The sequence below is a fragment of the Myotis brandtii genome, unplaced genomic scaffold (assembly GCF_000412655.1).
Source record: "Myotis brandtii unplaced genomic scaffold, ASM41265v1 scaffold74, whole genome shotgun sequence".
Classification (NCBI taxonomy): Eukaryota; Metazoa; Chordata; class Mammalia; order Chiroptera; family Vespertilionidae; genus Myotis; species Myotis brandtii.
Genome location: NW_005370944.1, coordinates 4,461,220 through 4,473,929, shown reverse-complemented (window position 1 = coordinate 4,473,929; position 12,710 = coordinate 4,461,220). Strand labels below are relative to the sequence as shown.

At 37.8% G+C, this 12,710-nt stretch overlaps 1 protein-coding gene across 10 annotated transcripts in view; it reads right to left on the bottom strand.

Moving 5' to 3' along the window:
- Positions 1-223: 223 nt before the first annotated feature.
- Positions 224-12,710, bottom strand: part of MYO9A (myosin IXA) — a 423,504-nt gene continuing 411,017 nt past the window's right edge. For all 10 annotated transcript variants that reach the window (XM_014530413.1, XM_014530418.1, XM_014530420.1 and 7 more), the window contains 3 exons: positions 7,619-7,821; positions 5,383-5,525; positions 224-4,873 (listed from right to left, as the gene is read on the bottom strand). In XM_014530413.1, coding sequence (XP_014385899.1) covers positions 4,437-4,873; positions 5,383-5,525; positions 7,619-7,821 — 783 coding nt within the window. In that variant the 3' untranslated portion in view covers positions 224-4,436. The remainder of the gene's footprint in view (positions 4,874-5,382; positions 5,526-7,618; positions 7,822-12,710) is intronic.

Genomic DNA, 12,710 nt, shown 5'->3' with positions numbered 1-12,710 from the left:
AGCACCTATTACAAAAACTAACAGCTTGCACCTCACCTTTACTTGAATTCAGTTGAGTTCCAATAACTACTACTTCAGCACTTTGTCAATTGTGGGCTCAGTCCTTTCCTTGAAAAAGAGAAACATCACTTTAACAAAAATCATTGTTGTTCCCTGGGATCAAGATGGAGCGAGTTGGGGTGGGAGCCAGGATGGTCAGAAAACAAACCACACGTATTGCTGCTTCTGGAAGCTTTTGTTCTTTAATGAGCCATTGGAGTGATTTGTTCATCAAGCTGCTTTTGTGTAGCCATACAGCGCATATCTTGAGTGACACAAACTGGACTCTATACAGATGTATCTTGCTCCCCCACACTCTCCAAAAGCAAAGGGAAATTACAAAGCGCCTGGTGATGGTATTAGGAATGTAATCAATTCCATGGGTGAGATAAATCATTCTTCTTATAGAATTATTCTGTTTAACAGTAAAATATATTTCACAGGATATGTCCTTTTACAATACATAGTCTTTTAAAAATTTACACTCAGCATACTTATAAATTATTTAAACCCATTAAAATAATATAATACTAATCTGTAGTATACACCTTTCCCCTAGTTAAATACAATTACATGGTTCAAAAGGTGCAACTTTTATATGACCTAAGACGACTGATAAATAGGTATTAAGTATGGATGGATAGCAAGGTGATAGGCCCCTTGGTGGGGCTTTTTTTTTTTTTTTTAAGTTTCAACCAAGAGACCAACAAAACCTAATAGATCCATGTCCACACTCATCATTTTGCTGTTACTGTTGAACACCAAATCAAACGTGGGAATGGTTCCAGAAAAAAAGTGGTTAAAAGTATTTTAGGGGCTTAGAAAAGACAAAGGACTCCCACAAATACCGAGGAATTTTACAACCAAGGCTAGCATGGTGTTGGGGAACAGGGCTGAGAAGTTATCACAAAATTATGGGTGACATATGCATTTTTCAACACAGAATGATGCATGTCCCATATCCAGCTCCCCATCAAGGGAAAAAATAAAAGGAGAGGAGGATGAGGAAAGCTGTTTGGACTGTGTTTCTCTTTAAAATTAAAACTCTTAAGCTTTGAACACATCCTGAGAACACTTTCTTCTCTCTGGTTTACCAAAGTGCTTGTGAAATGTACACAGTCATTAGTTACAATTTTAAAAACATCAAGGCCCACAGGCACTGAAGGGGGCCTGCAGCACTTCGCTGGACTTCCTCTTTTCAGCAGGTTTCTGGGATCCTTTGTCTCTGACAGTGAAAAAACCCTCTCATGATAGAACAGGGAAGTCTCTTCTAACCTCCCAGCAGAGGTGAGTGGAGAGCTGCAGCTGGTTTCTGAGGAATGAGAAGGCAGGGCTCTGGTATCCCCTTCCCTGACCTGGGTCCCTTGCCTCTGCAAGGCTCCTACAGGGAAGGCGTACCTCCCCTAGTGTTTTCAGAAGCCCAGAGTGGGAAAATAATTAAAATGGCAGGAAGTACAAAGTGCATTACAAACTAAGCATACCACCTCCCTGAACCTTTCCTGTTTTGCTGTTATAATCATTTGCTTCACTTTGTGGCACCCAATGTGATCCAAATTAGACTTTTCTGATGCTATCACATTTTTCATGATAAGGGATGTGTTGGTTTCACTGGGGAAAATTGAAATCCAGGCTTTGTTTGGGGCCAGGAATGTGTGATAGAACAGAATGCTCTTCAATTTGGAGTATGGGCTCCAAGTATGGGGCCATCCTGCTGCTGCCATGCAGGCATTTTCTTTGAGGCATTTGAGATCAAAGTAAACATGCAAAGCAATAGAAAATACAGATGTGACACATGTTAAGATTAAATATCTTAATCATAAGTGGTTGCAATGCATACAGCATCACTTTGTGGTGACATAACCAGGGAGAGAACCAGTTAAGATCAAATGGAGGGAGACAGAACACTTGGTTCTGACAGTTTTTGAGAGTTATGGCATCATCTCTGTATCAGGCCCACAACACCTATTATCCCATGAGAATAGCAGCTTTCCTTCCTTCAAAGGGAGGGTCCCACACTTGCTCTGCATTTTTGTAATTGTGTGGCTCTCTCCTCCCTACCACCCTCCATTCTGGCAGCTTGTTAAATGACTAGAAATCCACAAATCTAGCAACTGAAAAGCAATATTTTTTATTTAACTTTATCCAAATTCAGGTTTCAAGTCCCTGAGAAAAATTATAAAGTCTCTTAACATCCATTGTCAAGTTCCTATAAAACGTCCTATATGAGTTGTTTTTTAATTGCCAAAACTTATTTTGCAAAAACAATAAAAATCCACAAAAATTTAGAAGAACATGCCAAGATGTGTTCTGCAGGCCATTCCTCTGGGCCAAAGGAAACTGTGCAATAAGGGTACTCTCTCCTTTTGTATGGTATTGACCAATGCCTGGCAAGTGAAGAGCAGCAGTCATGCCCAGCAGAATGCTACTCTCCCAAGAACACTGACACAGACCTGCAGTCTGGCAGCGGCGCCAAGGCAGCAGCAATCCCACTTTCACACAGCCATGCTGGGGATGAATTAGGTTTTCCTCTGGGAAACTTTCCGAAATTCAGATTTTTAAAGGCTTTACATTTATGACTCCTCAGGACAGCCTGGACAAGGTGGCAGATGTTTGCGGGGTATATAAAATGGAACATTTATTCACTAACCATCATCAAGATCCCTTTTCCTAGCTCATTTTGGAACCCAAACCAGGGACAGAGAAGACTCCTGCTGCCTTTAGCTGCCACTCAGAATGATGTTCCAAGTCTCATCTCTGGAGTTCGACAACCACCACTTTAGCAGTGGCATGAGGTTCAGTGTCATGTAACAGGAGAGACTCTGCCTTAACATGTCTTAATAGTTCTGTAACTTCAAATTCAAAAAGCATTAAAAGGAAGAATAACCAAAATTCAGGTAACAGTGCATGTGGTAGTTAGACAAGATCCATTTAGTAACTTTAAAAATAAACATTTTCACATATTTATCTCAAGAAAGAGGAGCATGTTTCATTTCTCATATATTATATATAAATAGCAGAAATAGATTTCGAATCCTACTGATGCTAAGAAGCTTAAAATGCTATTATAACTCATGTGTACGGAGACACCTAGTGGTGAAGATGGTTTGACTTGTGACTTGTCCCTCAACCCAGGGATGTGTGGCTCTCACCTCCCTGTCCAATGATCCCTAATCTTAGGAAGAAATTCCATGGGAGGAGGGAAGCATAAGGTGAAAAAGAAATATGCATACTATACATTTATATTTACAGTAAACTTCAGTAACCAGAATATTAACAAAAGTAGCTTCAAGTAGTCCTTGATTTTTTAAAAAGTCTATTTAATACTGATGGTCTGAGGAAAAAATAAGTTAGATGGGTCATCTGAAAAAGTTCTCTCTTATTTTTTGGCAGCTTTCTGTAACACTTATTCATGTAGTATTGTGTTGTGAATGTTTTGAGAGAATTGATTAATTGGTCATTTGTCTTTGAGTTCTAGGTTGAAATCTACCAGCAGATGAATATGTGATCTTCAGTTCAATCTACACAAAGAGAAAAGCGTGGATGGATTAGGGTGAAACCCTCATGTTTAGTGTTCACCATATCTCTGGGTCATTTAAGAAAATTAGAGGAAACTGATTCTAGGACCAGAGAATATGAGAACAGTATGGCTACTGAAACTTCAGCCCATGCAATATATTTGGCAGGAACTAACTAGAAGTTAAACCAGCATTGATTATTATTACATCAAACATCATAAAAAAACAAAACTTCTACTCTCTTCTTCATTGTGTAACCAGAGGTCTGAGACATGCTCTGATGGCTTAATGGAAACAATTGCCTTTTTACTTTCCCCAGAATATAACATGAAGTGTTTTTCAAAAAAATCTTAAAATAGAGGGCTTAGCCTTTTTTTTATAAATCCTTGGGGGAAAAAAGTATATTCTACCCCAGCTCCTAACTATCCCAAAATAAACTGAAAGGCTTTTGCTTACATGGTTAAGAAAGATTTACATGTTTTCTTCCAAGGCCAGAAATCAATGCGCCCCTCAGGCCCACAATGTGCTCACCAGTTCCACACCCACCTCTGGAAAGGGAAAAGAGGATGGAAGAGAGGCAACTACAAAGACCTCCACGACTGACCCAAATCCCCAAGTCCTAGCTAGGTGGCTTTGTTAGTGAAATCTCTGGTCAAATACTGCAGCCAAGGCACAGCTGGCACCATCCCGGCAGGCTTCAAAGAGGCCTTTCCACTTCCACAGGAGGCCCAGGAATTTAGCACACCAGGTCTTGGTTGTATGCTTGGGCAAGAGGCTGGACCTCACTTAGAATGGACTATTGTGGATGAGGCAATGAGAAGAGGCCTAAAAATGAGATGTGTTTACTACTCTGCAGCTATGAAGGAATATACATCTGCTAGTTCAGACCATAAACTCATTATTTCCAAAGAGAGCTGGCTGTTGGGTGGAGCTGCAGTCTGGGTCCACAGTTTTCCTGTGGCCAGACCCCATGGTCCCCTCTGGGGTCTCTTTGGTTTTCTGAGGTGAGTTTTTCACATTCTTTAATTTTTGTTTGCCCTTTTCAGGGTTGAAGGTTCCTCTGCTGATGAACTGAGGTCTGTCTTCTAGGGATTTGGTCAGGCCCAATGGTCCCTCCATTTCCAGGGCCTCACCAGCTGAGCCAGCTCGGTAGAATGGAGATTTGGAATAAATCTGAAATCGTTTTCTGGTCCCATGAGAAGAGACTGAAGAGTCCATTGAATCCAAAGAGTCGTGCTGCTTTTTTAGCTGCTTTCTCAACTTGCTAGAAGGTGCAGACTTGCCAGCTGCCCTCAGGGAGCTAAGAGCCAAGCTTCTCTCTAATCCAGAGAAGAGACCAAAGCTGTAAATGACAGTTCCCTCTAAAGCATATCATTATATAATGAACAGGCATGACTGTTCACACGTGAAATGAGGTGGGCTAGATTTGGAGGGTCCAGGCTAAACTACTTTGTGCACACACATAACTCAAAAAAAGCTCACCATCCATTTCTATACACATCATTTCAGAATCAACTCCAATGAAGTCTGGAATTTGACTATGTCATTAGGAGATGCCTACAATTGTCACTGTCATTTTAAACTACCCACTCTTAGAAAATGGATCATGGGTCAGTAAGACAACATTGTTGTGATTATTGGCTTTTCTCTTTGGCAAAGTAAATACTAGAGAAAACATTAAATTACCAAAAGCTACATTACATTGAAGGCTTCATCTAATGAATAATTTATATAAAAGCTTCACAAAGATCATTATTTTCCAACTCCTAAGGACTCTGTCTTAGCTTGGGAATCCTTAATCCTCCTTTGCACTAATGTGTTCATTTACCTGATTTCTCAGAGATGGCACCTTCAGACTCAATATTTAAGTTTTCTGAGCTATCGGCGGTCCCAATGGAGGCCTCAGACTCAAGGGTTTCATCATCAGAGGCACGGGGTTCCAGTATAAGCATCTCAAATGTTAGCTCCTCCCTGTAAGATACAATCAAGAAATCCATTAGTATTTGATAAGAAGTGGAAGGAAGTCAACAGGAGAAAAGACCTTCCATAAAAGTCAGGAATTTAAGTAGCAAAACCAGTTACATTTCTTACTGTTCCCAATCAGGGTAGTGATAAGGCTCTGAAAGCCATAGTAATGGTGAAGGCTAACACTGTATGTACTAAAAGACAAAATGCAGCAAAGGCTGGACCCATAAAGGGCCAATGGTGAGGTAGGGAAAGATGCCGAAGCTGTAAGATCTAATAATCAGATTAGTGTTCTAAATTTACTCTAGCCCTTACCTGGTTTGGCTCAGTGGATAGAGCATGGGGCTGTGGACTGAAGGGTCCCAGGTTCAATTCTGGTCAAGGGCACATACCTGGGTTGCGGGCTTGATCCCCAGTTGGGGGTGTGCAGGAGGATATTTTTTCCACATTCACTCTAAACTCGTTTATAATGCCAAAGGAAGGAACTTTCTTCTCTCTGGTCCTGTTTCCTCATCCACAAAACAAAGAGGTTAAACTAGATAATCTCTAAGATTCCTTCCAGCTCTTTAACTATTTTCCATGAAACTTTACTATATTCTCTACCTTGACCACAGAGAAACCTCTGGATGAAGTAAAACACTGACTTGATCTTTTCTGTCCTTGAAGCTTAAGCCATCTCCACTTATGATATTTTCTTCTCCTCTTCATCAATCACCCACCTATCTCAGTCATGCCCCCTCAGTCCCTGAAGTCTTTGGTACATGGCTCCTAATCTTGCTTTTCCAACTACTGCCTGATATCACCCTAATCTACTTCAATCAATATCTTTGTAACCGCTCACTTTAATACCCTACCACCAAAGTTCCTTTATGTCTGCAACTTCTAACAGCCTTCCCTCCACTTTATATAGGCAACTTTCTCCAATGGGAAGATCTGGAATTATACCAGCTCTGAATCTAACGCATACTCTACTTGCCCACAAACTCCTTGTCATTCCAATTCTTACTTCCTTTTTCATCTCCTCCCTTTCAAAGCCCTTTAAGCTTCACTTCCACTACCTAGCTTAGACAGTCATTTCAAAGATAATCTCATTGCTGCAATTACCACTGTCATAAGCCATGTGTATTCACACCTCTGAGACAGTGCTCATACTTTTTCCTTTCTCTAGAAAGATTTTCCCCTTCCTACAAATTCCTATTCATCCTTCAATATCTCTAATACCATTTTCATCAGAGCTGAGTTAGGTCCTCTTTTTAGATCATTGTTGTATCAAATAGCCCAGACAATGTACCTTACTTTTGCTTTATCATGTTCTGCCAAGCTGAGCTCCAGCTGCTTTTTTAGCTTGCCTAAATTCTAGACTCAAGCCTGGCAAACAAAAAGTACTTTGACAGACTCATATCCCCACATGAATCAAGCTCTCAGACCTGGGATTCTGGAACTCAGGAACAAAAATCCCCTTAAAACTTAAGAGTCAACATCATCAGTCAAGATCAGTACATGGTACCTTCAGGGAGAACCATGGGATGTTCATATTATCCCCAAGATGTATTGTTACCATTTTTGCTCCAGTGACAGCAAAGGTTACAAAGCTACTCATTTGTCCCTCCCCTAAATTACAACCAATTTTTCTACCCAGTATTCCAGCACCCATTAGTGTTGCTGCCCTACTCTGACCATCTAGTTGCTGGCCCCATGGCTATATTGACCATTAGACAACATCCTTCCTTCATGGAGTTCTGAATAATGCCCATTCTGAGAAGGGACTTTGTCTTAACCTGGGAATCTTTATTCCTCCTTTTCAAGATAAATCTGTTCACCGAAGCTGGTCTCTGACCTGTTAGAATCTTGGCTAAGATTCCTTGACATACCCTGTCCCAGTCAGCCTGTCCTAGTCATCACTGTAGCAGCTTCAAGTCTCCATGCTCATGGAGCTTCCTTCAGGCGACGTATCTTTGTCATCTCCACATCCTCTGTATCACCTGATGATACAGTGCTTGACTCATAGGAGATACTTAATAAATAAGGAAATATAAAGGACAGAAGGAAGGAAATGAAAACAAATAAACTGGTCATTCTCTTTCCTCCTGGAAACTCACTTCTCTTTCTGTAGGTTCTCAATCTGTTCAGTCAGCACTCTCTCCTCCTGCTGCATAGCTGCTTGCTGCTGTTCTGTGATGTCCATCTCCATGGCTGCCTCACTAGTCAAGGTCTCTTCTGGGACATCAGACATAGAGGGCAACCGAACTACAACAGGAGAGGATGGACTTGCATAGTTTCCTCGACGAAGACACCCCTTTCCCTACAAAGAAAAATATATGTTGTAAAGTAAATTGAGTGCCTACATCAGTTTTACGTGACCCATTTCGGATAACAAGAGTACTTCCATCATACCAGGCGAATGTTAGAAATAAATGTTAGAAATAAATTCTGTAAGGCCCAAGATACTTAGTGAGATACCATCCATCAAATACATTTAGATTAAATATTTCTTTCAAGAGCACTGGGAAATGAATACTTCAGCACGTGGGAGTATAAGGACACATTGTGTACTGGGATGTGATTCTTCTTGTAAATATAGGCTGCATCCACTCCAAACTAAATATCCATACATGGCTATTTAAATGTAAATCAATTAAAATTAAATAAGTAAAAATTTAGTTCTGCATTTTCACTAGCGACATTTCAAGTTCTCAATAGTCACAGGTGGTTAGAAGCTACCATATTGAACAGTGCAGATATAGAACATTTCCATCATCACATAAAGTTCTGATGGATAACAATGCTCTTCACCTTTAACTGTGGAATGCACAATCTCTCTAGGAAGACTATAAAAACATGTCCCGAAACTCAGTTTCATTTTAAAAAAAATCATTTCTATATCACAGGGTGCTGGTGAGAGAGATTCTCTGAGAACAACTCAAGAAATTTCTTTCTTGAGATCAGAGGGGGGAAAAAATTCTTATTACTTTTAAATTGGTTACTTTATATATAACTTTAGCTTCTGATAATGGCAGATTAGGTATTTCAGATTATCTCAGCAGGAGTGCCGAGAACAACTGGACCAAAAACACAAAAAACCCAACATATTCTTAAAGGCACCAGAGAGCTAACAAGGTAGGCCAAGGAAAGGCTAGCCCAGCACTGCGGGCTAATCTAAATTTAAGAAAAGGTGGCTGAGAGTCTGAACAGAGCTTCTGACAGACTATATATCAAGGGTCAAATCTGGCCTTGTGCCTGATTTTGTAAAAAAAAGTTTTATTGGAATACATTCATGCTCATTAATTCACACATTATCTATGGCTCTTCTGCAGAACAATGGCAGCATTAATTGTTGCAACTAAAACTGTAAGGTCTACAAAGCCTAAAATATTTACTCTCTTGTCCTTTTCAGAAAGAGTCTGCCAACCTATGGGGTAGAGAATAAAAGTGGGAGTCCAGAACCGCACAAGGGTGTGGGCTCCATGCCTGACACTGGGATCCCCAAGATTTATATCCTAGATCTCAGGGTAAACTGAAATTATAATAGTCCTTGCAGACACTGCAGTCTATCTTCAAGTCAGTTGAATAGGGCAGAAAATTGTAATCCCGAAATTGAATTAAAGTAAGCCAGATTTTTAGTGCCCTAGCACCTGGCAGAAAAAGTAAAAATACTATTTAGAGGAAAGAAACATCATCTCAGGCCTCAAAATATTTTTAGAAATAATTTTTTAAATACTGTGTCTGACACACAATCAAAGGTAACCAAGAACAAAAGGAAACAAGACAATGGAAATGAAAACCAGTAAAAACAACAGAAAACAGAAACCCTCAATGATTCCAGACATTGTACTATAAGACAAACTTAAAATAACCATGCTGAAGGAGATAGAAATACATTGTTGAATTAATGGACCAGAAGAAAATATAAAGAATCAAGCAGAAACAAAACAAAACAAAACAAAAAACTTTCAGGAAAAATTCAGAAAAGAAGGTAAACAACAGGACACAATAAAAAGACCTACTATATGTATAAATAAAAAGGAGAGAAGAGCGATTCTGTAGAAGAAATATTGAAGAGATAATGGCAGAGCATTTTCAAGACCAATTAAAGATGTCAACCTACTGACTAAAGAAAGCCTTCAACCTATAAGAAAGATACACTTAAAAAGTCCATACCCAGACACAATTGCTAAAAATCAAAGGCAAGAGAAAATCTTAAAAGCAGTAAGAAAAAAAAATGTAGCTGCAATAAAGAAGCAACTTTTCAATAGAAACAATGGAAGCAGAAAATAGATATTTTCAAAGTGATGAAAGAAAAAAGTAATTGCCAATCTAGAATTCTATACATAGCAAAACAACTTTCAAGAATGCAATTGCAATGAAAACATTTTTAGTCAGTCTAAGAGAATCTGTCACCAGCGGACCCGCACTAAAGAAGAGATAGAAAATGACACAAGAAGAAATGTTAGTGAGGGAGAATGAAGAACAATGAAAATAGTAAATATGTGAGTGAATCTAAATGAAAAGTGACTGCATAAAACATAAGAATAATACATTGGATTAAAAATATACAGATAATTTAAAATACAAACAGCAACTATATCATAACTAAAGCATATTAAAGTTCTTGCATTATCTTGGAAAAAGATAAAAGTACCAATGAATAGACTTTGGTAGGTAATGGATTTTTATTGTAACCTTTAGTTTAACGACTAAAAGAAGCGTAAAAGAGTGTAAAACCTTTTAAACTAACAAAAGAAAAAAGTGGAATAATAAAAAATAGTCAAAAGAAAAAGGCAAAAAGGAACAAAAAAGGCAAGAAAGAAAAGGAACATGTGTCAGGTAAAGTAAAAGCACATCATAAAATAATAGATTTAAATCCAAATACATCAGTTATTACATTAAATGTAAATTGATTAAATGCTCTAATTAAAAATTTGATGATTATCAGACTGTATTTTTAAAAAAAATCAAACTATATGAAGTCTACAAGGGACACATATAAAACATAAGAATTCAGAAAGGCAGAGAATAAAAGGATGGAAATAAAAGGCATACCATGTCTAATCAAAAGGAAACTAGTGTCACTATTTTAATTCTAGACAAAGTAAACTTTAAGGTAAGAAGTGTTACCTGTGATGAAGAGGGATATTTCACAATGACAAAAATTCAAATTATGAAGAAGATATAACATTATTTCCAAATTTGCAAATATCCATTTCTGAAGAAATGGCTTCAGAAATTTAAAGTACTTTTCTATCTGGCCGCAGCCATCACAGGTCTTAAAACATTAGCAGACTCATAAAACCTCTTAAGTCCTAAAATTCTTTCCACTTAAAAATCTTTTTTTTTAATATATTTTATTGATTTTTTACAGAGAGGAAGGGAGAGGGATAGAGAGTTAGAAACATCGATGAGCGAGAAACATCGATTAGCTGCCTCCTGCACACCCCCTACTGGGGATGTGCCCGCAACCAAGGTACATGCCCTTGACCGGAATCGAACCCGGGACCCTTTGGTCCGCAGGCCGACGCTCTATCCACTGAGCCAAACCGGTCAGGGCTCCACTTAAAAATCTTAAACCATCTATTTTGTGTGTAAAGGTTGTTCAACTTAAGGAATAAACTTAAAAAAATACATTTAAAGTAAAATATTGACAAAAATACTCAAAGAAATTGACAAAGCTATAATCGTCACAGAGAAAACAACTGTGTACAAACAAATCAGTAAGCTATGGATCTGAACAACTTAAAATAAAGTGATAATAACAGACATACAGAATTCAGTATCTAACAACTATAAAACACTCGTTATTTTAAGGCACATACAGCAAAGACAATGCATTTTTTAGGGTTGAAATAATTTATCTGACCTTTAAAGTAATTTAAAATAAGTTTACTAACAATACAATTATAAGGGGAAAACTAAAAACACCTATATATTAAGAAATAGACCTCTAACACACTCAGAGTCAAAGAAGAAATCACAATGGAAATTAGAAAATATTTTTAATTAATCAACAATATCAAAGTCTGTCAGATACAGTTTAACCCTGCCTACCTTTAAATTATAGCTTTATATATGTATTTTTCTCTAATAAGCAACAAATAGAAAAGGTTAAATTTTAAAGTAAGCATTTTTTCCCCAGGAACAGCAAACTAAATAAAGAACAACAAAATAAATCCAAGGAAAGTAAAAAAAATAAAGAGAAGAGTAAATAAACATTAGAAAAGAGAGGACAAAATCCAAAATGTAGTTCTTTGAAAAGACTAATAAACAAGTTAAAATCCTGTCAAGATGAAGATAAATAGAGAAAATTCACAAGTAACCAAAGGCAGAAATGAAAAAGGAACATCATACAAAACTTATAGACATAAAAAGAATAAGAGGCTACTATGAACAACTTTGTCAATAAATCTGAAATTCTATACAAAAATATAAGTGGAGAAATTCTAAGAAAATCAAGTAATTAATACTGTCAATAAAGAAATACAAAAAAGTGAATAATCTTATCAACTGAATCCATAAATTCATACTTTCAAGATAGAAAACTCTAGGCCTGTATGATTTCATTAGCAAAAAAGAAGAAATAACATACAAATCACACAAATTCTTTACAGAATTATAAAAAGGACTATTCCCCAACTCATTCTTAGAGGGCAGCATAACCTTGATATCAAGACACAAGAATATGGCCCTGGCTGGTATGACTCGGTTGGGTGTCATCCCACGCACCAAGAGGTTGCCAATTCAATTCTTGATCAGGGGATCTGCCTGGATTGCCAGCTTGATCCCTAGTAGGGGGGTGTGCAGGAAGCAGCTGATTAATGTTTCTCTTATCAGTGTTTCTGTCTCTCTTTCCCTCTCCTTTCCCCTCTCTCTAAAATCGATTAAAAATCAAAGACATAGCAAGGATATGAAAAGTAAGAACTATTATAAGACAATTTTACTCATCAACACAGGTACAAAAACTCTAAACAACTTACTATAAACTAAATCAAGCAATATGTAAGAAGGATATCACCTCATGACTAAGTTGGATTTATTGCGGTAGTACAATGATGGTTTAACATTAGAAAAACACTTGGTATAATACGACATATCTACACTAATAAAAGAGAAACATGGTAATTACCATACGACCGCTACCCTTCCCATTGGCTAATCAGCATATCCTTATGCAAATTAACTGTCAGCCAAGATGGCGGC